The sequence below is a fragment of the Camelina sativa genome, chromosome 13 (assembly GCF_030686135.1).
Source record: "Camelina sativa cultivar CO46 ecotype springtype chromosome 13, ASM3068613v1".
In the NCBI taxonomy this organism is placed as follows: Eukaryota; Viridiplantae; Streptophyta; class Magnoliopsida; order Brassicales; family Brassicaceae; genus Camelina; species Camelina sativa.
Genome location: NC_141892.1, coordinates 1,327,734 through 1,348,956, shown reverse-complemented (window position 1 = coordinate 1,348,956; position 21,223 = coordinate 1,327,734). Strand labels below are relative to the sequence as shown.

At 36.2% G+C, this 21,223-nt stretch overlaps 5 protein-coding genes, 1 long non-coding RNA gene and 1 pseudogene across 8 annotated transcripts; 3 read left to right on the top strand and 4 right to left on the bottom strand.

The window, feature by feature from the left end:
• Positions 1–696: 696 nt before the first annotated feature.
• On the bottom strand, positions 697–1,673 carry LOC109128488 (uncharacterized). 2 transcript variants are annotated; one of them, XM_087481809.1, is made up of 3 exons: positions 1,612–1,651; positions 1,490–1,540; positions 697–1,192 (listed from the first exon to the last, which is right to left on the bottom strand). In XM_087481809.1, exons 2-3 carry the CDS (start codon positions 1,515–1,517, stop codon positions 867–869), a joined length of 354 nt encoding a protein of 117 aa, XP_087337935.1. In that variant the 5' UTR covers positions 1,518–1,540; positions 1,612–1,651; the 3' UTR covers positions 697–866. The 2 variants fall into 2 exon arrangements, with proteins under 2 accessions (XP_087337935.1, XP_087337936.1); XM_087481810.1 differs by having other exon boundaries at positions 697–1,186; positions 1,490–1,673.
• A 257-nt stretch (positions 1,674–1,930) lies between these two features.
• LOC147929104 (putative F-box protein At5g04010) lies at positions 1,931–3,263 on the bottom strand. Its single transcript, XM_087481808.1, has one exon. The coding sequence runs from the start codon at positions 2,988–2,990 to the stop codon at positions 2,136–2,138; it is 855 nt and encodes a 284-aa protein (XP_087337934.1). The 5' UTR covers positions 2,991–3,263; the 3' UTR covers positions 1,931–2,135.
• Positions 3,264–5,843: 2,580 nt separating this feature from the next.
• On the bottom strand, positions 5,844–7,538 carry LOC104734403 (protein BCCIP homolog; annotated as a pseudogene). Its single transcript, XR_015578559.1, has 6 exons — positions 7,506–7,538; positions 7,219–7,431; positions 7,061–7,128; positions 6,879–6,971; positions 6,731–6,787; positions 5,844–6,620 (listed from the first exon to the last, which is right to left on the bottom strand). The product of XR_015578559.1 is annotated as a protein BCCIP homolog (transcript).
• A 252-nt stretch (positions 7,539–7,790) lies between these two features.
• LOC147929103 (uncharacterized) lies at positions 7,791–8,361 on the bottom strand. Its single transcript, XR_015578286.1, has 3 exons — positions 8,279–8,361; positions 8,040–8,126; positions 7,791–7,929 (listed from the first exon to the last, which is right to left on the bottom strand). It is a non-coding gene; the product is annotated as an uncharacterized LOC147929103 (long non-coding RNA).
• Positions 8,362–9,163: 802 nt separating this feature from the next.
• LOC104734404 (GDSL esterase/lipase At5g03820) lies at positions 9,164–11,182 on the top strand. The gene is made up of 5 exons (XM_010453975.3): positions 9,164–9,687; positions 9,776–9,906; positions 9,997–10,230; positions 10,311–10,569; positions 10,682–11,182. The coding sequence occupies exons 1-5, from the start codon at positions 9,453–9,455 to the stop codon at positions 10,873–10,875; spliced, it is 1,053 nt and encodes a 350-aa protein (XP_010452277.1). The 5' UTR covers positions 9,164–9,452; the 3' UTR covers positions 10,876–11,182.
• A 2,881-nt stretch (positions 11,183–14,063) lies between these two features.
• LOC104734405 (pentatricopeptide repeat-containing protein At5g03800) lies at positions 14,064–17,009 on the top strand. The gene is given in 2 exon segments (XM_010453976.3): positions 14,064–16,018; positions 16,020–17,009. Coding segments are annotated over 2 exon segments (2,673 nt in total). The 5' UTR covers positions 14,064–14,149; the 3' UTR covers positions 16,824–17,009.
• A 56-nt stretch (positions 17,010–17,065) lies between these two features.
• Positions 17,066–20,633, top strand: LOC104737823 (putative glycosyltransferase At5g03795). Its single transcript, XM_087481807.1, has 4 exons — positions 17,066–17,586; positions 18,210–18,448; positions 19,302–19,650; positions 19,749–20,633. Exons 1-4 carry the CDS (start codon positions 17,314–17,316, stop codon positions 20,412–20,414), a joined length of 1,527 nt encoding a protein of 508 aa, XP_087337933.1. The 5' UTR covers positions 17,066–17,313; the 3' UTR covers positions 20,415–20,633.
• The last annotated feature ends 590 nt before the right edge of the window (positions 20,634–21,223 follow it).

The window sequence follows — 21,223 nt, the reverse complement described above, 5'->3', positions numbered from 1 at the left end:
GCATGCAATCAAAATCAAATTGTTGAACAATTAACATTTTCATGACGGTTTCCGTTGAGGGATATAACACTTCGCTTCCAAGTTATTATGTGGAGCTCGCGTTGGCAAAACATTTCGCTTCATGTGGAGAGATCTTACTTTGTTATGTTCCCAGAGACTTTGCTACGGGTTTCCTCAAGAGATACCTTTCTTTTCTTTCTTTTTTTTCTTTACTTTGAAACTTAATGGAACTGACTTGGGACGATCGACTGCAATCGTTAAGCCTGCAACCTTGCCTTCATTGCTGCTCGATGTTAATCCCTCGACTTGGATAAAACATTACACGTAATTTTTATATACTATACCAAGTCAGTTTGTGGTAAAGTATGATAATCACAATAAAATAAATAAGATAGTTCTATTTGTACATTTGACAATCGACTGGGAGTTATTGTCTTATTGATCTCAAGTCGTAACTATTACTAAGCCTTGTCATATAAATTTGATCATTATATAATTTTTTTATACTATACCAAGAAGATATTGATATTCGTTTAAACAAGTTTTGTTAAAAGATACAATTTCAGAGGATCTATCTCTATCTCCAAAACTATAATTTAACAAGTCCTTATAAAAACGTTTGTTATATATAAAAGCAGAGCAAGAAACAGAGAAAGCTTCTCAAGTCACCGATGATCTTAAAAATATATGGAATGCTTTTCAAACTCAAAAAAAAAACTTTATAAAAAATGTAGCAATTAAAACAAAGAGTCTTCTACCTTAAACATCTTTTCAACCTTATCCCATCATCACATTTCACACATAACAATTGATCCAACCAAACCTAACAAGAACTGTAAAAGCATTCGACCAACTAACGCAATGATTTACTCCGTAGGCCAGCCAAGACCTGGTCTTTGAACCTCCGGTTGTGCTTCTTCATAGTCGCGTGCAGAGCGGATTGCTTCCTCAAAGTCAGTCGAGTCACTCGCCACAGGAAGGAAGCTTCCAATGTCGTCTTTAGCACCAAAACCTCCAGCTCTAATCACATCTTCTGCTGATATAGAAGCTTCCATGTTCACATCACCACGTGGCTGATCTCTACCATCTTGACACGTATCATTCTGATTAGCAAGTACACCGTGACTTTGCCTGTCTTCGGTCTTAGATCCTCCCGGAGATATTACCCTCGGCTCTTTTACTTTACCTGCACCTACCAACGAGTAATAAACGAGCAATTGTAACTAACTGAATAGTCATAACACATACGCGAACTACGGACTTGTTAAGACCGATCAAAACCCTAATAAAACATATTCATCTACAAAGAAAGTAATGTTTATGTAATATAAAATTCAGGATCTAAAATAGATTGGTAAAACTAACTTGTGATGTACATTTAAATAACAAGTCTTTCTTCCTCTGTCCATGGATTACAAGTTACAACAAGTATTTCTTATAGCAGAGAATTGTGTAAAAGGAGAATTCAAAGAAGAGACTGAAGTTGTACCATTCGAGACATCATCTGATGCCGCCATTTGATTATCCGATAATCTAGAAACTATCACAAATTTTTTTAAGATTAGGGGTACATGACCAAATAAAATATAAAGATCAAGCAAAGATGTTTACCCTATCGATGTGGGAGAAGAAGAGTAAAGATCTTTAACAAAAAAAAAAAAAAAAAAAAAAAAAAAAAGAGTAAAGATGTTTATTTTTTCTATTTTTGTCTTGGGATGAAGAGACTCTGTGTTGTGTGTGATGTGGCGTCTTCCTAGCTGTTAGAGTTGCACGTGTTCTCAGTACGAGCGTGTTTAGTGCTTGAATGCGTAGATTCAACGTCGTGAAACTCAATACGGATAATCCTATTATTATCCAAATATATCCAAAATACTCAATTTTTAAAACAAATCTTAAGATTTAGACTAAAATATCTAAATATTTCACCATCTTGGTAAATTGCAGAGTAACTTTTTTCTTGTTATTGTGTTAGAACAGTATTATATGTAGTGCAAAAACCCTAATTACTTGTAAACTTAATCCAGGAAAAAAGAAAAAAAAAAAAATCTACACTAAAACGAAACTTGTTGACACAAGTTATACTGGAAACTTCTATAGGTTACTTGCTCAACAATTCTCACACTCGAAAACTTTTTTTAGTCGACAAGAAAACATTGGAGATATCTCAAGACATCGTCAACAAACAGAGATTTCCAGTTGTATGAATCTGCCATTGCGAACACGAATTTATCAAGAACCTCCTCTTTAAAACTTGGCTTCACGTCGCCCACCAGTTTGCTGCCGTCGCTGTAGCGGTTTGTTGTCGCCGGAAGTTCATCGGTGAACCATCCAATCTTAGTATCTAGTGACTTCACGACAGCATCCGATATTAGGAAGATTCTTTCGTAGTTCTTTAATGCGACGCTCCACGACATGCGCACGTCCTTCATATCAGCGGTGAATCCCGAGTCGCTAACGTCAGCCTCGATTTGGAACCGCTCGTTCGAGCCGAACACAAGATCCTTCCCCTGTTTCACAACCACTGTTTCCATTGATCCAGCTGACACGTGGACGATGAATACGAGATCGGAGAGAGAGATCTTGGGCTCCGCGGGTTTGTTGTTGCGGCGGCGTTTTGAGGCAGATTCGGCTGCGGATGTTAGGCGCTTGTACGATAGCCAGGCCGGCTTAGTTTCATCCTTGGTGACGGCTTTGAAGAAAGGAGAATGACGTGTGACTAGTAGAGACTTCCATAGATGTTCTGAGGAGAAGCACTTTGACCACGTGGGGGAGACGCAAGAGGCTACGGCTAGAGTTTCAGGCTCCATGTAAGGCCCAACAAGACAGAGAAGCTCCCAAGATGGTGGAGACGGCTCGGTATGCTCTTCTTCTTTGTGCATAGCCATCATGAGTATGAGTTTCGCATCATTGATCTCGTCGTCGCGTTTACGTTTCAGAGGGTTTTGTTTCACGGCGGCGAGACTGGACACAAAGGACACGTTAGTAGACATGTGGCAGTTGTTTATTTCAGAGGGTTTTGCTTTACTTGTTTACACAAATCCGAAACAAACAAAATTGTTTTCTTGAAGTTTGGAATTAGAGCTGAGGATCTATATATATTTATAGCCGTATTAGATGTTAATTACCAATTCCAAATCCAATTAGGTGTTAGATGTTTATTACCAAATTCAAATCAAATTAGGTGTCAGATGGTAATTACCAAACTCAAATCCAATTAGGAAACGCGTCAGGATAATGACATAAATTAAAAAACAACAACAAAAAAAAAGAAGCAATTTCATTGGCCGGTTCTTAATAAAATCCAAAACTGAAATTTTGAGATCTTTCTTACAATTATTTATTTGTTGTAAAATTATTCAAGTTATTCTAAAATTCGGTTATTCAAGTTATATTAAAATTAAGTTTGGATTTGATTGGGTTCGATTCAGTCTTTTATGTTTATTAGTTAAATGAAAAGGTTGGAGAATTCAGTAATTGAATTCAAAGTGGTCTTATTAGTGGTAGGATACGAGTTGTTATTAGAGAAAAACATTTCTGTTCTTGTGGAGAGTTGTTATTTTGTTATGTTCCCAGAGAGTTTGCTACGGGTTTCCTCAACAGGTACCTTTCTTTTCTTTATTTTATTATTTATGACTCCTTCATTCATGTTTTAATAATAATCTCAAAATACTTTTTTTTTGTTTTTAATTATAATCTCAAATTGCATCAGTGTTGCTTTCGTGAGGTTCACTGGAGGAGCTCCCGAAGAAAAGGCGTTGAAACTTAATGGAACTGACTTGGGACGATCGACTGCAATCGTTAAGCCTGCAACCTTGCCTTCATTGCTGCTCGATGTTAATCCCTCGACTTGGATAAAACATTACACGTAATTTTTTGATAAATAATTGCAATCAATTTTTTTTTTAGGATGTACTCGCTAGAGTCTTGTCGTGTTACTAATTTGGTTATATTTCTCTCTCTGTCTCTAAGTCTGTCGCTTCGTTCTTCCTACATTTTTTTAGTTTTTTCCCGATGCAAATCTCAAAAGTTATTGAATTCTAACAAAAGGAAGTCTCTGTCTCTGTCGAATTTTACAGTTCAGCTTACATTCACCTTCGAAGAGAAGGATCTCTAGAGAAGGCGCTGGAACTAAATGGATCTAACATGGGTAATATGACTCTTGTTGTTAAACCTCTTTTGTCCCGACCCCGTGACCCGAGAACCTTTTCTGTTGGCGAGCCCCAAAGTACATGATCTTGCTCTTGCTTCTTAGATTCTTCTTGTTAACAAAATTAAAACCCTCGGCTCTCATTAGTTTCGTTGTTTATTCTCTAGGTGTTTTACTAGAGATGCAGATGCAGATGGAGAAGGAGAAGAAAAAGGAGATAAAGATGAAGAAGGAGAAGGAGAAGGCTCTCTCTTAGGACTTTGGAAAATGCTCTCTCTAACATAACCTAGTAGGTTGGTTTCTTAACCAACAACAGATCAGTTTAGTTGGTTGACTCGACCATGGAGTGAATAATATTAACATGGTCCTTGTAAGATTACTATGGTTAAAATGTGTCAAAATCAATTGATATGACGAGAAAACTAATTATCTTTTATGTAACATCCTAATTTACATCGAAATCAATTAATGTATCTCTAAAGTCTAGATTGGCAAAGCCGAGCGGGTAGCAACAACGGTAAGCAGCTGAAGCAAGGGCAGGGAGCAGAGAGCTGTGAGCGGGGGCGGGGAGGAAGACCTAATTTTTTTAATAAATAAAAATGCTTGAAACAAATTTATTTATGACTAATTTTATTAAAAAACAAAATTATAAAAAACATCTTGTTCAGAAACAAATAACAAAAGAAAAAAAAATTAAATCATCTACGAGCTCTCCATATATGCTCCATAAAGGAATATTGAAAGCATATTCGAGTATATTGTTGATTATTTGGACTCAAGTCAAATATTTTTTTACCAGAATATTTTTGTTTCAAAATTAATATATTTTAAATGATAATTATTTAAAAATAATACCCCAAACTCACTCAAATCCAGCGTCATAACGCTTTACTTTTTATAGCGGTTATCATTTTCTTTAACACGTGTGAAAGGGATAAAATTATTTTTGATTGGCGTTGAGCATGGGCGTTCGACACATAACGCTTGCAAAAACGCTTTGCCAATCTAGCTATTATAGACTAGTAATTTAGTAAACACACCAAAATAGATATCATTTTATGATTAGCCTGCTCATATATCTTTCATTTACTTCTCATTATTATTAACATAAATATGCAAATAAAATATTATGAGTCAATATTTTTTTCCAATTAGTTTTTAAAAATGAATGATTTAATCAACTATTAAATACAAAATATATTTAATTATCATTTCATAACCTATTTACTTATTATTGAAAGTAAATACATCTCACAAACAAGAAAAAGTTATTCATTTATTTACCACTTTTATTATTTTCTCATTGCATTTTTAAACTTAGGATTAGTTTAAATTAAATCAATTAGTTTGAAAATATTGTTTTATCTATTTAATGGTATAGTGATATAGATAACAATGTGAAATAGAAAATATGTGAATTTGATTTTTAAAAACACAAAAAGACATCAAAACATTTTACACCACCTTAAAATTCTTTTTCAAGTTCAATTATTTGACGGGTGAAACATATTTTACAGAAAATAAACGCAAATTTGAATTACCGAAAAAAATTTTACTTACATATTTAATTTGTTTTATACAAACGAATCAATTCATCCCGCACATAGTGTGGGTTGGTACCTAGTTTACGTTTATTCTAAAATTAACAAAATATAGATCATCTTAGTTATGGAGATATTTGATCAGATCGATAGTATAGGGCAAACTCCATATTTTTTCCAATAGTATAGGGACATTAAATTAAATTTCTCAATTACAAAAGTTGGTCTCTTTCTTCTCAAATGTAGAAGAAGAAGAAGAAGAAGAGCCATGGCGATTTAGCGCCCAGCAGCCTCTCTCTCTAGTCACATTCATGTCCACCGTTAATCACCACTGCCTCCTCAATGTCCCTCATATCCCACCTTCAATTCCTCGCCCCAAACTTCATCCCTCTCTCTCGCTCTATCGGAAACCAGAACGCCTCTGTTCTCTCTCTGCGTCTCTGTCTCTTTCACCACTTAACATCAATGACCGTTCTTCTTCTTCTTCCTCATTGTTTGAGAAGAAAGAAACGGAAGAGATTGAATCAATTGTTGATGTGTATTTCTATCTGCTTCGCTTGTCTGCTCAATACGACGACGTCGAGGTAACAAGAGCTGTACACGCTTCGTTTCTTAAGCTCAGAGTAGAAAAAACCCGTCTTGGCAATGCCCTTATCTCCACATATCTCAAACTTGGCTTCCCTCGAGAGGCTTTTCTAATAGACATTGTCTCAGTTCCAGTAATATGCGGAGAACAACACAACCTTAGCACCTTAATAATCTCATCAAAACTGGCGGAGTTCGATAAACAACTGACCCGTGAGCCGGAATCTATAAGAAGAAGAAGATGTTCATTACAGTTCGTCAATGAGAGACTTCAACTTCTGTCTGAATTCAGGGATCTTTTGTGCATCCACGACCATCACTAGACCCATCAACTGATGATTCTTCAACTGCAGGAATTGGCATTATAACCAAAAATTACAAACCAGAAACAAAACTGTATTCAAACTTATGTTGTGATTCCAGCAAAAGTATGTTGGCATTCAAGAGATGAACTTACCTCTTGAGATGTAACAAGCTGCGAGTGCATAGGGAATGTGAAGGACCAAGAGCTAAGCTGAATACATTTCAAAGCAAATGTTTAGAGTATAACTTTTGATTTCTTTTCACAAGGGAAGTTGAGTAGGAGGTAATGTGAAGGTAAGTACCTCGAGAATAATTTGATCTTCAGGCTTAAGGAATATTGTTTCCTCCTGTTCGTCTTCACTACAACAAGGTTTTCTCTGTTTGAGATGCTTCAACTATAGAACCAAGAATCCACATCACATTATTAAAACAAGAAAGAGGATTCAAAAACCGGAAAAAAATCTTATGGGAACACAAAAAACACCTTGTAAATCTTAGTGAATATAGAATATATGACTTGAAGCGGAATGACCCTCGAAGCTCTTCTGTAGGCTATGAACCGAAACTTCAAACTGTTAAATTAACATTTCTCATAAGTCATAAGTAAAGAACATACCTGAGTTTATCTTCAAAAGACCATACCTCGTCTTCAGTGGCCCATGAGACTTCGTCGAACAATCCAACATATAGTAATGGAGGAAGGAGTTGTGGTGGAAGATTCATCACTCTTTGAGATACCAGTAAACCAACATCTTTCTCCTTTTTCTCCAAGAGTAGTTCTAGATCACTCACTATAGCCTTCTCAGGACAAACTTTGAGAAGAAACTCTTTTAGCTCTCTAGAGCACTTACTGTCCTGAACGCAAAAAAGTTATACATATACAGTGGTGGTTAATAGAATGCATACCGCAAAGTTATAAAACCAAATACGAACAAACACCTTCGAAAATTCAATTCGATCATTTAAGCATAGATAAAAAAAGTAAAGTCACGTAACAAAGATGAGTTTTTACATGACTTGCCAAGTTAAGAGCAGTGTGGTAAGAGCAAATAATGCCTCATCCTCATCATCTGCTACTTTGACTACAGTTCCCACCTTTGTTTGATTCAATATCAAATCCCACTCCTTGTCATCGAGATAGTTCTGCAGGAGAATCTTGACTCCATGAAAGTCTGTAGCTTTAGGGTCGAAGAACTCAAAGTCTGCTTGGACCTCTCCCTTCAAAGATCAAAATTACTCTACTCAACAGCAGAGTAACTTTCACTAAATCGCTTAGCTGAGGGTCTTCATCATCAGAGGACTCCAACAATTGTTTCTCCTTCCCTTTATTAGATAAATTAGGGAACTTTGCATCTGCAAAATTCAAGAATGCGAACATACTCATCAAGTCACTAGCTACAATGTTCTTCTGTATAGAGAAAGTCTCAATCTTTAAGGTTATTACTAATTAAGAACTAACTAACCAAAAGACATATCCGGATGAGGCAATTTACGTCTAACCGTTGACGCAAAAGGCTAAAGGTTGATACTTTGACAATCTTCCGAGGCATCTAACCCAATCCAAACTAACAAAAAGTTAACGCCAAATTCACCAGAACCTAAAGTTTGTCCCTTCTCTATGAATTGAGATCATAACTTTACTCCATAAAGAAAAAAGAGTATGAATAGCAATTCTTTGGATCGAGATTGACGAGAATCTTACCGACGGTGGAGCGAGATGTAGCACCGGTTAGAGAATCGGCGGCGACTTGGAGAGATAGACGGAGAGAAGAACCTGGTTTACTAAAATAAACGGCTTCATACAATTAAATTTCCTTAACCGAATGGTTCAATCGAGTCAATTCATACCGGATCGGATCTTTTTTAATCCACCGTACCGGTCCGTTCCAACTATACACCCGATCTCTGTTCCTTCCAAATCAAAGCCCAATTGGAGCCCAGATCGACCCAATTGGATCCTATACAGAAAGAAACGGAGTAACACAATCAGTCAAGGTAATCGCATATTTTTCAACAATCAAGATTCCTGTGACTAGTGTAGAGACTAGGGACTCGAGGAAGAAAACAAAAAAGGTTTGTTAGGCAGTAAAAGTTAAGTTTCATTCAAATGCTAAAACATGTGACCTCTTCGTAGATCTTTTTGACTAAACTCAGCGAAAGAGAAAACATTTAACAAAAGAAATATAATTTATAATAACTTTTGTTCCTTGATTGTGATTGATTGCATGAAAAATGTGAGAGGTCACGTATGTCTTCTTCTGGATGCATTGCGTGTTAAGGTTTACCTTCTTTTGCGTCGAATACGGCGTTACTAACGCCGACTTCATTCATCATATAGTATGCTAATTAGAGCCTTGAATTAAGGATGTGCTGGTCCTTTTTTTTTTAATATTGTTTTTTTAAGGATTTTCACACTTATGAAATTTCATATCTATATTTCTAATCTTTTTTAATTTTTCCATACTTGCACCATTTTCCACGCTAAAACATATCCTTCTCAGCTAGGCTTGAAGTCATCAATTAGACAATTTGAAAAAGAAAAAAAAATATTGTATATTATAACACACACAAAAAAATTGAAAATATTGTCAGAGACAAACTGTATTTAATGATTAACTAGTCCTCGGAAACTACACATATGAGAAAAAAAAAAAAAAAAAAAAAGCTTAAATGGTTTTTGAGTGGAAGTAAATGAAAATGCAACTGAGGATTCAGATTGGTGCATGCAGCTTCAAGCAAATTAAAAAAGTTCCTTCTTTATCAAGCAACTTCACTACTCTTCATTTAAAACCCCTAACCATATTCACTACTTCTTCACTCAACTCAACCCTCAATCTCTTTATCTCTCTATCTCTTACTACGATTCACATAGAAAAATGAAGATGTTTACAATATTGTTGATGAGCTTTTTGGTTATTGCTGCCGGCGTTGGGACTGGTCAGCCTCTTGTACCGGCTTTGATCATAATGGGAGATTCAGTTGTCGATGCCGGTAACAACAACCGTCTCACTACCCTTGTCAAGGCCAATTTCCCTCCCTATGGACGTGACTTCTTCGACCACAATGCTACTGGCCGTTTCACTAATGGCAAAATCGCCACCGACTTTACCGGTTCGAACCAGCATAACTCACCATTCACGTGTATATAACCATCTATCATCTCTTATTCCTTAGACAATTTTGTTTGTTGTTTGAGTAGCTGAGAATCTAGGATTCACTTCGTATACCGTGCCGTACCTTAGCCAAGATGCAAATGGGACAAATTTGTTAACCGGAGCCAATTTCGCCTCTGGTGCTTCCGGTTTTCTTGATGCAACTGCTCTGTTATACGTAATTAATATCCTTAACCCGGTTTAATAAGGCTATGAAGTTAGTTAACCGGAATGCTTTTTAACATTTTGTGGTTTATCATATTGTTAGAATGCAATCACATTGAACCAACAGCTGAAAAACTACAAGGAGTACCAAACCAAAGTGATGAACATCGTGGGAAGAGAAAGAGCAAACGAGATATTCTCACGCGCGATTCATCTTCTAAGCACGGGATCAAGCGATTTTCTTCAAAGCTATTACATCAATCCGATCCTTAACCGGATTTTCACGCCTGATCGATACTCAGATCGTCTCATGAAATCCTATACCACCTTTATCCAAGTAACTTAAACCAACACACCGTACCGTTATTTTATAATCTGCCGGTTTAATTGTGTTTTTTTTTCTTTTTCTTTGGGCAGAATTTGTATGGTTTAGGAGCTAGAAGGATAGGAGTGACGACGCTACCGCCGTTAGGTTGTTTACCGGCGGCGATAACGATGTTTGGTGGAGCCGGAAACAATACATGCGTTGAAAGACTAAACCGGGACGCGGTTTCCTTTAATACCAAACTCAACAACACGTCTATGTCCTTAACAAACGTGCTTCCCGGTCTGAAATTGGTCGTCCTTGACATCTATAATCCTCTCTTAAGCATGGTCCTGAACCCTGTCGAGAATGGTACGATCTTTTAAACAAAACCGCAACTTTATTTTAGAGACTAAACACCGACACTATTTTTCTTTCTCATTTAAAAATACTCACAATTTTAATTAATATATTTGAATGTTAGGGTTTTTTGAATCAAGAAGGGCATGTTGTGGAACCGGAACAATGGAAACTTCGTTCCTATGCAATGCAAGATCGGTCGGTACATGTTCGAATGCTACCAATTACGTGTTTTGGGATGGTTTTCATCCATCCGAGGCAGCAAACCGTGTTATCGCAAACAATCTTCTTCTCCAAGGAATCCCCCTTATCTCTTAAACCTAAGTTTATTTTAAAACATTGACATGATGGAAAAACTATTTATCTTATGTAACATCTTTCATTACATCGAAATTAATTAATGTCATCTATAACACCTCAACTAAGAGAAACAAAAAAAGTATCCATTTACGATTATGTAAACCTGGATATGAAAAAAAACTTCTAATTTACTATAAATTATTTTACATTTAACTAAAAAAGAAAAAGCATGGCAACTAGTGCCTCTTCTCATTACATAATAATTTGGGGTTTTTGTTTTTGAGAACCTAGTTTGATTGCTGCGTTTATTGAATTCAAGTCTGGACATCGGTTCTAAATATTTTTCACACAAACAACATCAGATTTATTAGCTGATGGTGAAACACATTCTGTACAAGAAATAATGGATATAATGCATAGAAAAGCATTAATTGATGGTGGTGTATTGGAGAAATTTAATTTTAGTCCCTATATTATAGTTCTTTCACATAAATTTTGAAATTGGAACGGTGTTAGAGAAGGATAATCTCTTGACGCAAGACTCTGAAAGCTGAAATCAAGTAATGAAAATTTCAACACAAATCACATTTATCACAGCTGACAATTTTTAAAAGAAATGGTTAACAAAAGAGATTACTAGAAATAATTATACCTTACTCTAAAGTCAGTAATGAGGTTTTCACCTCTGGCTATTCATATATGGCCTTGGTCTCCATGAATCTTGGGCCTCCCAAAAAGCAACTACATCGCAATCAACCACAAAACCAGTAAGCAATAGAAAATGACCTTAGTAAATTATTTTAACATATATATTAATTAAATATTTTATGACCATACATTTTAACATATATATTTTAATATATATGTTACAAGAATTTCATGACCATAACTTTTCAGATTCATCTGGCCGATACACGTCTCTGAATTCAAGCTCATTAGGATAATCTCTTGAGGCAAGAATTTGACATAAGGTATAATCAGTGAAATCATTATAACATATAAATTAATTAAAAACCGTAGTTATTAAAGTATTTTAAATTTTAAATATAACAATAACATATGATAAATTAGAAAATACAATTTTGAAATTTTAAAATATAACAATAACATATGTTAAATTAGAAAATACAATGACATCACAAATGATAAACTAAAAATACATAATTAACATCAAATACTAGCATAATTAGCATCAAATAAACAATAATATATATTTTATTTATATTTTGTAATGTATTTTTATTTTTAATAATATCATAATTTTAGAGAATTTTGTAAAAAAAAAAAAAAAAACTTATAAAAAGTGGTTCATATCTAATCATATAGATTGAACAAAACGTTTTTTTTTTTTTTTTTTTTTTTTTTTTTTTTTTTTTTTTATGTTTAAAACCCTCTCAGTCGTGGGCTTACTGCAGGCCTGAACTAAATTAAAGGCCCAACCGTAACCGTTTGTTCGTGACTAGAATAAGAAGAATTAACAAACAACAAAATCTTGAAACCTAAAGCCCTAGATCGTTGGGAACCCGCTCTTGTCAACATATCACAATGGAAGAATCCGCCATCAAAGTAGTAATCTTCTTCTTCTTCATCTTCTTCGCTCTTTTTGTTTAACCTATGCTTCTCTATTTATTAATTAAGTAATCTTCTTCTTCTTCTTCGCTCTTTTTGACTAACCTCTGCTTTTCTATTTATCAGTAGAATTTTTCTGATTAGATCTTCTGTTTCTTTTTAGGGTCTGAAAGTCCTGGATTTGAACGATAGTGTTGCAGACGCTCCAAAACCCGGGTAAAATTTATTTATTATTAGTATTTACTCTTTTCTGAGAATTTTTTATTTTTATTTTGGTTGTTGTTCTTTGTGTTGGTATATATATGATCTCCACCTGCAATGCAATGAAAATCAAATTGTTGAATAATTAGCAGTTACACTTTCACGACGATTTCCGTTGAACTTGGCTGCCAGAGTATTATGTCGAGCTCGCGTTGGAAAAACATTTCTCTTCTTGTGGAGAGTTGTTATTTTGTTATGTTCCCAGAGACTATGCTAGGGTTATCCTCAAGAGGTACCTCTCTTTTCTTTTATTTGTGGCTTCTTATTAATTCCCTTTCCACAAGATGATGATGTTAATCCTTTTCCTGGCCATGATCTTAGTAATCCCTCGACTTGGATAAAACAATACATGTAAATTTTTGATATCTGAAACATACATGTTTTCTAGCTAGAGCCTTTTGTCATGTTATTACTAATTTGGTTATTTCTCTCCTTCAATTAATCGATATTAATTTGGGTCTGCGTTACCGGATATGACACTTCCCTTCCTAAGATTGATCTCAAGATGGCTCTCTGTATACATTTCTCTTCATGTGGAGATGTCTGGAAAATTAATGTTCTCTCTGAGTTTGTGGCTTCTTTCTTCCTACATTTTTTTTTTTAGTTTTTTTCCCAATGCAACTCTCAAAAGTTACTGAATTCTAACAAAAGTCTCTGTCTCTATCGAATTTTACATTGTGCTTACATTCACCTTCGAGGAGAAGGATCTCTAGAGAAGGCGCTGGAACTAAATGGATCTAACATGGGTAATATGACTCTGGTTGTTAAACCTCTTTTGTCCCGACCCCGTGACCCGAGAACCTTTTCTGTTGGCGAGCCCGAAAGTACATGATTTTGCCCTTTCTCTTACATGATTCTTCTTGTTAACAAGATTAAAACCCTCTCACATTAGTTTCGCGCGTTGTTTATTCTCTAGGTATTTTACTTGCTAGGAAGAGGAAGATGGAGATGGAGAAGGAGGCTCTCTCTTAGGACTTTGGAAAATACTCTCTCTAGGACCATGGAGTGAATAATATTGACATGGTCCTTGTAAGATTAATATGGTTAAAATGTGTCAAAACCAATTGATATGATGAGAAAACTATTTATCTTTTATGTAACATCCTAATTTACATCGAAATCAATTGATGTATCTCTAAGACACAACCTCAAGTAAGAGACTAGTAAACACACCAATATACAGTTTTATGATTATGTAAAACATACTATAGTTTACATTTATTCTAAATTAACAAAATATAGATCATTTCAGATATTCAGTTATGGAGATATTTGATCAGATCGATAGTATAGGGCAAACTCCGTATATTTTTCAATAGTATAGGGACTTAAATTAAATTTCTCAATTACAAAATTTGGTCTCTTTCTTCTCAAAGCAGAAGAAGAAGAAGAAGAGGACAAAGTGAAAAGGTTTTATCCATGGCGATTTAGCGCCCAGCAGCCTCTCTCTCTAGTCACATTCATGTCCACCGTTAATCACCACTGCCTCCTCAATGTCCCTCATATCCCACCTTCAATTCCTCGCCCCAAACTTCATCCCTCTCTCTCGCTCTATCGGAAACCAGAACGCCTCTGTTCTCTCTCTGCGTCTCTGTCTCTTTCACCACTTAACATCAATGACCGTTCTTCTTCTTCTTCCTCATTGTTTGAGAAGAAAGAAACGGAAGAGATTGAATCAATTGTTGATGTGTATTTCTATCTGCTTCGCTTGTCTGCTCAATACGACGACGTCGAGGTAACAAGAGCTGTACACGCTTCGTTTCTTAAGCTCAGAGTAGAAAAAACCCGTCTTGGCAATGCCCTTATCTCCACATATCTCAAACTTGGCTTCCCTCGAGAAGCTTTTCTCGTATTCGTGTCTATGACTTCACCGACGGTGGTTTCTTACACAGCTCTCATCTCTGGTTTCTCAAGATTGAACCTTGAAATTGAAGCTCTTAAGGTCTTCTTCAGGATGAGGAAATCAGGTATTGTCCAGCCGAATGAGTATACTTTTGTAGCGATTTTGACTGCTTGCGTGAGGGTTTCGCGATTCTCGCTTGGGATTCAGATTCATGGATTGATAGTTAAATCAGGGTTTTTGAATTCTGTCTTTGTTTGTAATTCGTTGATGAGTTTGTACGCAAAGGGCTCTTCGTGTGATGATGTGTTGAAGGTGTTTGATGAAATTCCTCAGAGAGATGTGACTTCGTGGAACACTGTGATTTCGGGTTTGGTGAAAGAAGGAATGAGTGATAGAGCTTTCGATTTGTTTTATGAGATGAACAGAGTCGAAGGACTTGGAGTTGATTGTTTTACGCTTTCAACTCTTTTGAGCTCTTGCACTGATTCTAGTGATGACTTATTGAGAGGCAGAGAACTCCATGGTCGTGCTATTAGAATTGGGTTGATGCAGGAACTGAGTGTGAATAACGCTCTGATTGGGTTTTATTCTAAGTTTGGGGATATTAGAAAGGTAGAGAGTTTGTATGAGATGATGGTGGTGCAAGATGCCGTTACTTCCACGGAGATGATCACAGCTTACATGGCATTTGGAATGTTGGATTCCGCTGTTGAGATATCCGAGGATATAACTAAGAAAAACACTATTACCTATAACGCTCTCATGGCTGGGTTCTGTAGACACGGTCATGGCTTGAAGGCACTCAAATTATTCACTGAAATGCTGCAGAGAGGTGTTGAGTTGACGGATTTCAGTTTAACAAGCGCTGTGGACGCTTGTGGTTTGGTCTCAGAGAAGAAAGTAAGTGAACAGATTCACGGGTTTTGTATCAAGTTTGGATGTCTGCTTTTAAACCCTTGTATCCAGACTGCATTGCTTGATATGTGCACAAGGTGTGAAAGGATGGCAGATGCTGAGGAGATGTTTGACCAATGGCCTTCTAATCTCGATAGCTCGAAGGCAACAACGTCGCTACTTGGTGGTTACGCTCGGAATGGCTTACCTGATAAGGCTGTATCGCTATTCCATCGCACTCTCTGTGAAGAAAAGTTGTTGTTAGATGAAGTTTCTTTGACTTTGATTCTTGCGGTCTGCGGGACATTAGGGTTTTCGGAATTGGGTTATCAGATCCATTGCTATGCTCTTAAAGGTGGGTACTTTTCTGATGTTGCCTTGGGAAATTCTTTGATTAGCATGTACTCAAAATGTTGGGACTTAGATGATGCCATAAAGGTTTTTAAAACGATGCAAGATCATGACGTTGTTTCATGGAACAGCTTGATTTCTTGCTACATCCTTCAAAGAAATGGCGACGAGGCACTGGCTCTATGGTCGAGGATGAATGATGGAGAGATCAAGCCTGACAAGATCACCCTGACTCTTGTTATTTTCTGCATTCCGGTATACAGAGTCAAATAAGCTTAGTAGCTGCCGTGATCTGTTTCTCTCCATGAAGACTGTCTATGACATTGAACCAACGACAGAACATTACACTGTATTCATCCGTGTTCTGGGTCACTGGGGTCTTCTTGAAGAAGCGGAAGACACAATAAACTCGATGCCTTTTCAGCCCGAGGTCTCTGTTTTGAGAGCTCTGCTTGATAGCTGCAGAGTACATTCAAACACAAGCGTTGCGAAACGAGTAGCAAAGCTTATACTATCGACAAAATCTGAAAGCCCGTCTGACTACATCCTCAAATCCAACATCTACTCGGCTTCCGGACTCTGGCATCGCTCTGAAATGATAAGAGAGGAAATGCGGGAAAGAGGTTACCGGAAGCATCCTGCTAAAAGCTGGATAATCCATGAGAACAAAGTACATTCCTTTCACGCGCGTGACACCTCCCACCCGCAAGAGAAAGACATATACAGCGGATTGGAGATACTGATAATGGAATGTCTGAAAGCTGGATACGAACCAAACACAGAGTTTGTTCTTCAGGAGGTTGATGAGTTTATGAAGAAGAGTTTCTTGTTTCACCACAGCGCTAAACTTGCTGTGACTTACGGCATTCTCACCAGCAATACTCGGGGGAAGCCGGTTCAGGTTGTGAAGAACGTGATGCTCTGTGGTGATTGTCACGAGTTCTTCAAATACGTTTCAGTTGTGGTAAAGAGAGAGATAGTTTTGAGAGATTCGTCAGGGTTTCATCATTTTGTGAATGGCAAGTGTTCTTGTAGAGATCGGTGGTGAATCAACCAGGATCTAGTTTTTGGAAGACTTGTAGAGAGATCTCTGGTGAATCAACTAAGACCTTAGTTTCTGTAATGTTTGTTTTATATGATTACAAGTTGTTGTTAATATACGAGAGTTTTGGGTTTTGATTTGTTGGGGAGGCAGGGTGGAAATTAATAGAAATAAAACGTTTGGGGGTGAAAAGGGAAATAGAGAGAAAGTTTGCATGTGAAAAACGAAAGAGATGACGCTTGGCACGAGGGAGCAACCACTTATTACCAAATGTTACTCTTCCATTCACCTTGTTTTTAATACTCTTCTCCTTCTTCTTTTGCTCCCAAAACCGAAAGCAAAATTAAAAAATTCACATAACAATAAAAACATAAACAAACTCTCTTCTTTTAATTTGATTCTTCGTCTTCTTCTTAAAAGAAAGAGAATTAATAGAGAGAGAGAGAGAGAGAGAGAGATGGGAGATGAAGATGTTGATGGCAAGTAATCTAGAAACATGTCTGCATGTTCCTCAACGATGTCGTATTCAACTAAACTCTTTCTCTTCATGGTTCCTCTAGTTCTTGTTTCTGGCTTCGTCTTTGTAAATATTGGTCGTCCTAAAGATCCAACATCTTTCTTAACCTCTTTGTCCACCTCTCCTCACGATCTCCCTTCACCTCCGTCTCTGTCTCCATGGACGGCGCGGGCGCCATGTCCTTTGCCATCAGAGATGATACCTCCGTCGTTACCAGCATCATCTTTATCGACTAAAGTGGAATCTATTCAGGTTCGAGAAATTAATTACTTAATTAGAAATACCAAAATTATTCCTTACTTCATTCTTCATCTTTGCATGTTATGTCTTTTTTTCTTTTCTTTCCGGCTACTGTATTTTGTTTATTTTTTTTCGTCTTCTAATCTTATTTTTTACCAACAGGGTATCATAACATTCGTATTTTTTAAAAAATTTAGGATTACGATATTAAGATGAATATATGTACATATGTATATTAGTACTTGTTAGAATAGTTTCTCTCATCTTATTCATTAGCCTTTTATTAAACTTATTTATACAATAATATTACTTGCATCGAAATTTCTTTACATTTATGATAATAGTAAATCTACATATATTTAATAATAAGAAGATATATACACATATTTAAACTTTCCCAAGAAGAATAAGGAATTATATTGATCTCAACTGTAAAATTTTTAATTCGATTCTTTTTGTGAGTTAGCAAAAGTTATAGCGAAATTGTTTTTTTTTTTTTTTTTTTTTTTTTTTAATCTGTTTGGTCGGGTGGTCTAAATTTGAACTAATTAATCAACAATACATGTCAATATGTTTTGGTTACTAAAAACTTAAAAGTAATTTACATATTAATATAGAATATTATTATTAAACAGGGAAATGATAATCGGACCATTCGATTGAATCCGATCATTACTACAACGAGTAATAACGTCACTTATACGGCGTCATCGGAACCAAAGAAAAGAAGAGTTCTAAGCAATTTGGAGAAGATCGAATTCGAGCTACAAAAAGCTCGAGCCTCCATTAAAGCCGCTTCGATTGACGATCCCGTGGACGACCCGGACTGTGTTCCTCTTGGTCCTATGTATTGGAACGCTAAGGTCTTTCATCGGTAAGTTAAAAATACTTAGTGTTCTCTTTTAGAAAGTAAATTGAAGTTGCAGTAATTTGGGTTCTCTAATAATTTATTTGAAATAAATTAGAGTCAAACGGTTGGAACTATGAATTTATTGGCTCCCTGAGCATTTATTTTAATTAAATTTAAGTCAAACGGTTTGGCATTATGTATCATAAATAAAGGTTTGGAACTGATTTTAAATTTTAAGAGAGTTTTTTTTTTTTTTTGTCAACAGTTTTTATTTTATTTAGTTGCTTTTTTTATTAATTGTTGATCTTTTTTTTTTGGTAAGTAATTGTTGATTTTGTTTGAAATTAATCGTACTGGTTTATTAATTCGTCTAGATCGAAAACATTTTGTAGTAGATAGAGATACCTTATATACTTTGTTTTCACTTAATAAGTAAATGGAAGATATTTTTTTTGTGGTTTCACATTTTGTATGCGTAAGCAGAGAAAGGAATCACATTCCTTGATAATTTTCTGAGGCTGCATTTGTAAAAGATCATTAATTATATCACTACTGGCCCATCTTCTATGGTTTGGTAAAATAAGGTAACCAATGACTGCATATTTTGAGGATTTACTACTTATAGTCATAAAGCAGAGAAGACCTTCGAATCGAACCTGTTATATTTCCTAATAGGGTTTTTTACCGCTGTCGCTTTACTATTTAAAATTATAGGAGGCCGAGTATGTGAATTTCAAAGTTTGTTATATACTATTACGTAATATACATGTGCACAAATTGTTTTCATGTCGTCCAATGTAGAGAATGGCATAGATTTGCTAACCATGATGTGCTTACGTTTTTTTTTTTTTTTTGGTTCTCGTATTGAAATGATTAGGAGCTACTTGGAGATGGAGAAACAGTTCAAGATATATGTGTACAACGAAGGCGAGCCACCGTTGTTCCATGACGGTCCATGTAAAAGCATCTACTCTATGGAAGGAAGTTTCATTTATGAGATGGAAACCAATACCCGTTTCCGGACTAATAATCCCGACAAGGCTCATGCTTTTTATTTACCCTTTAGTGTCGTCAAGATGGTAAGATTCGTGTATGAACGCAACTCTCGTGATTTTGGCCCCATCCGAAATACAGTGAGAGATTACATCAATCTTGTGGGTGATAAATACCCTTATTGGAACCGTAGCATCGGAGCCGATCATTTCATACTCTCTTGCCATGATTGGGTACGTTAACAATATATTCCCCCCCCCCCCCCACTATAGGCTTATTTCCTATGGTTAATTGTCTTATAATCTTGATTTTTTTTTGGGTGTATATATAGGGTCCTGAGGCAAGCTTCTCTCATCCCCATCTTGGACATAATTCGATTCGAGCATTATGCAATGCCAACACGTCAGAGAGATTCAAACCAAGAAAAGATGTGTCAATACCCGAGATTAATCTACGAACAGGATCCTTAACCGGACTAGTCGGTGGTCCGTCACCTTCCAGCCGTCCAATCCTAGCCTTCTTTGCAGGTGGTGTACACGGACCAGTAAGGCCAGTCTTGCTCGAGCATTGGGAGAACAAAGATAATGACATTAGAGTCCACAAGTATCTCCCTCGAGGAACATCTTATTCGGACATGATGCGGAACAGCAAGTTCTGTATTTGTCCTAGCGGCTATGAGGTTGCGAGCCCTAGGATCGTGGAGGCACTTTACTCGGGTTGCGTCCCCGTTCTGATAAACTCAGGCTACGTTCCTCCTTTCAGCGATGTTTTGAATTGGAAATCGTTTTCAGTGATCGTTTCCGTGGAAGAGATACCTAATTTGAAGACGATCTTAACGGCTATATCGCCCAGACAGTACCTAAGGATGTACAGGAGAGTGTTGAAAGTAAGGCGACATTTTGAGGTGAATTCGCCGGCGAAGAGGTTTGATGTGTTTCATATGATTCTTCATTCGATTTGGGTAAGGAGATTGAATGTGAGGATCCGTGAGGTCTAAGTTAAGGGTTTTTGGGTTTTTTTTTCGGATTTTTTTTTTTGTTTTGAGTGGTGAGTTGTGAAAATAATTTGAAAAGTCCGGAGGGATTTTTCTTGTAAATTATAATTGAGCTTTTTTCATGTGTCAAATATGTTTTACATGTGTTTTTTCCCCATTAATTTGTAATACACGAATAATAATTATATTCGCAAAAATAGTTTTAAAAAATAAAATTAAAAAGTTGTGTAGGTTATGCATTAAAATACTGTGATTAATAATCTGGTAATTAGGTGATTTTTTGGTGTTCATATATAATACTCTATTAAATTTTTTTATTGTTTCCAATAGAATCATTATGGTTTCATGTGTTCAAAGGTTCAGCTATAAACCGAGATTGGGCTGGGCCAAAACCTAGTTGCAGTTCAAACTACTAAATCACTATAATGATATGAAATCTGATACTAAATCACTATAACTATAGTTTCATCATTAACGTATTAGTGACCGCTTCAACGTTTTATATGAAATCTCGGAAGGCGCAGCCGCAGATAGTAGCGAGTGGTTCTTAAGTATAATATATTTATCTCCTTGACTACGTCCCTGCCTCTGCTGCTATAATTGCTCTATGAAGGTATTATTTGTTATATTATTCGTATGTTCTTGGGATTCACGTTTTGCGTCTGATTTTCGATTTCATCTGAGCCAAGACCCGTACGTATTAAGTGGAACTCATTTGATCCGAAAGCCCCCAAGTTTGACAGTTATTGTTATTATGCTCATTTACAAGTTAGTTTTGGCATGGAAGCAATTTAACAAACTAGACCATTAGA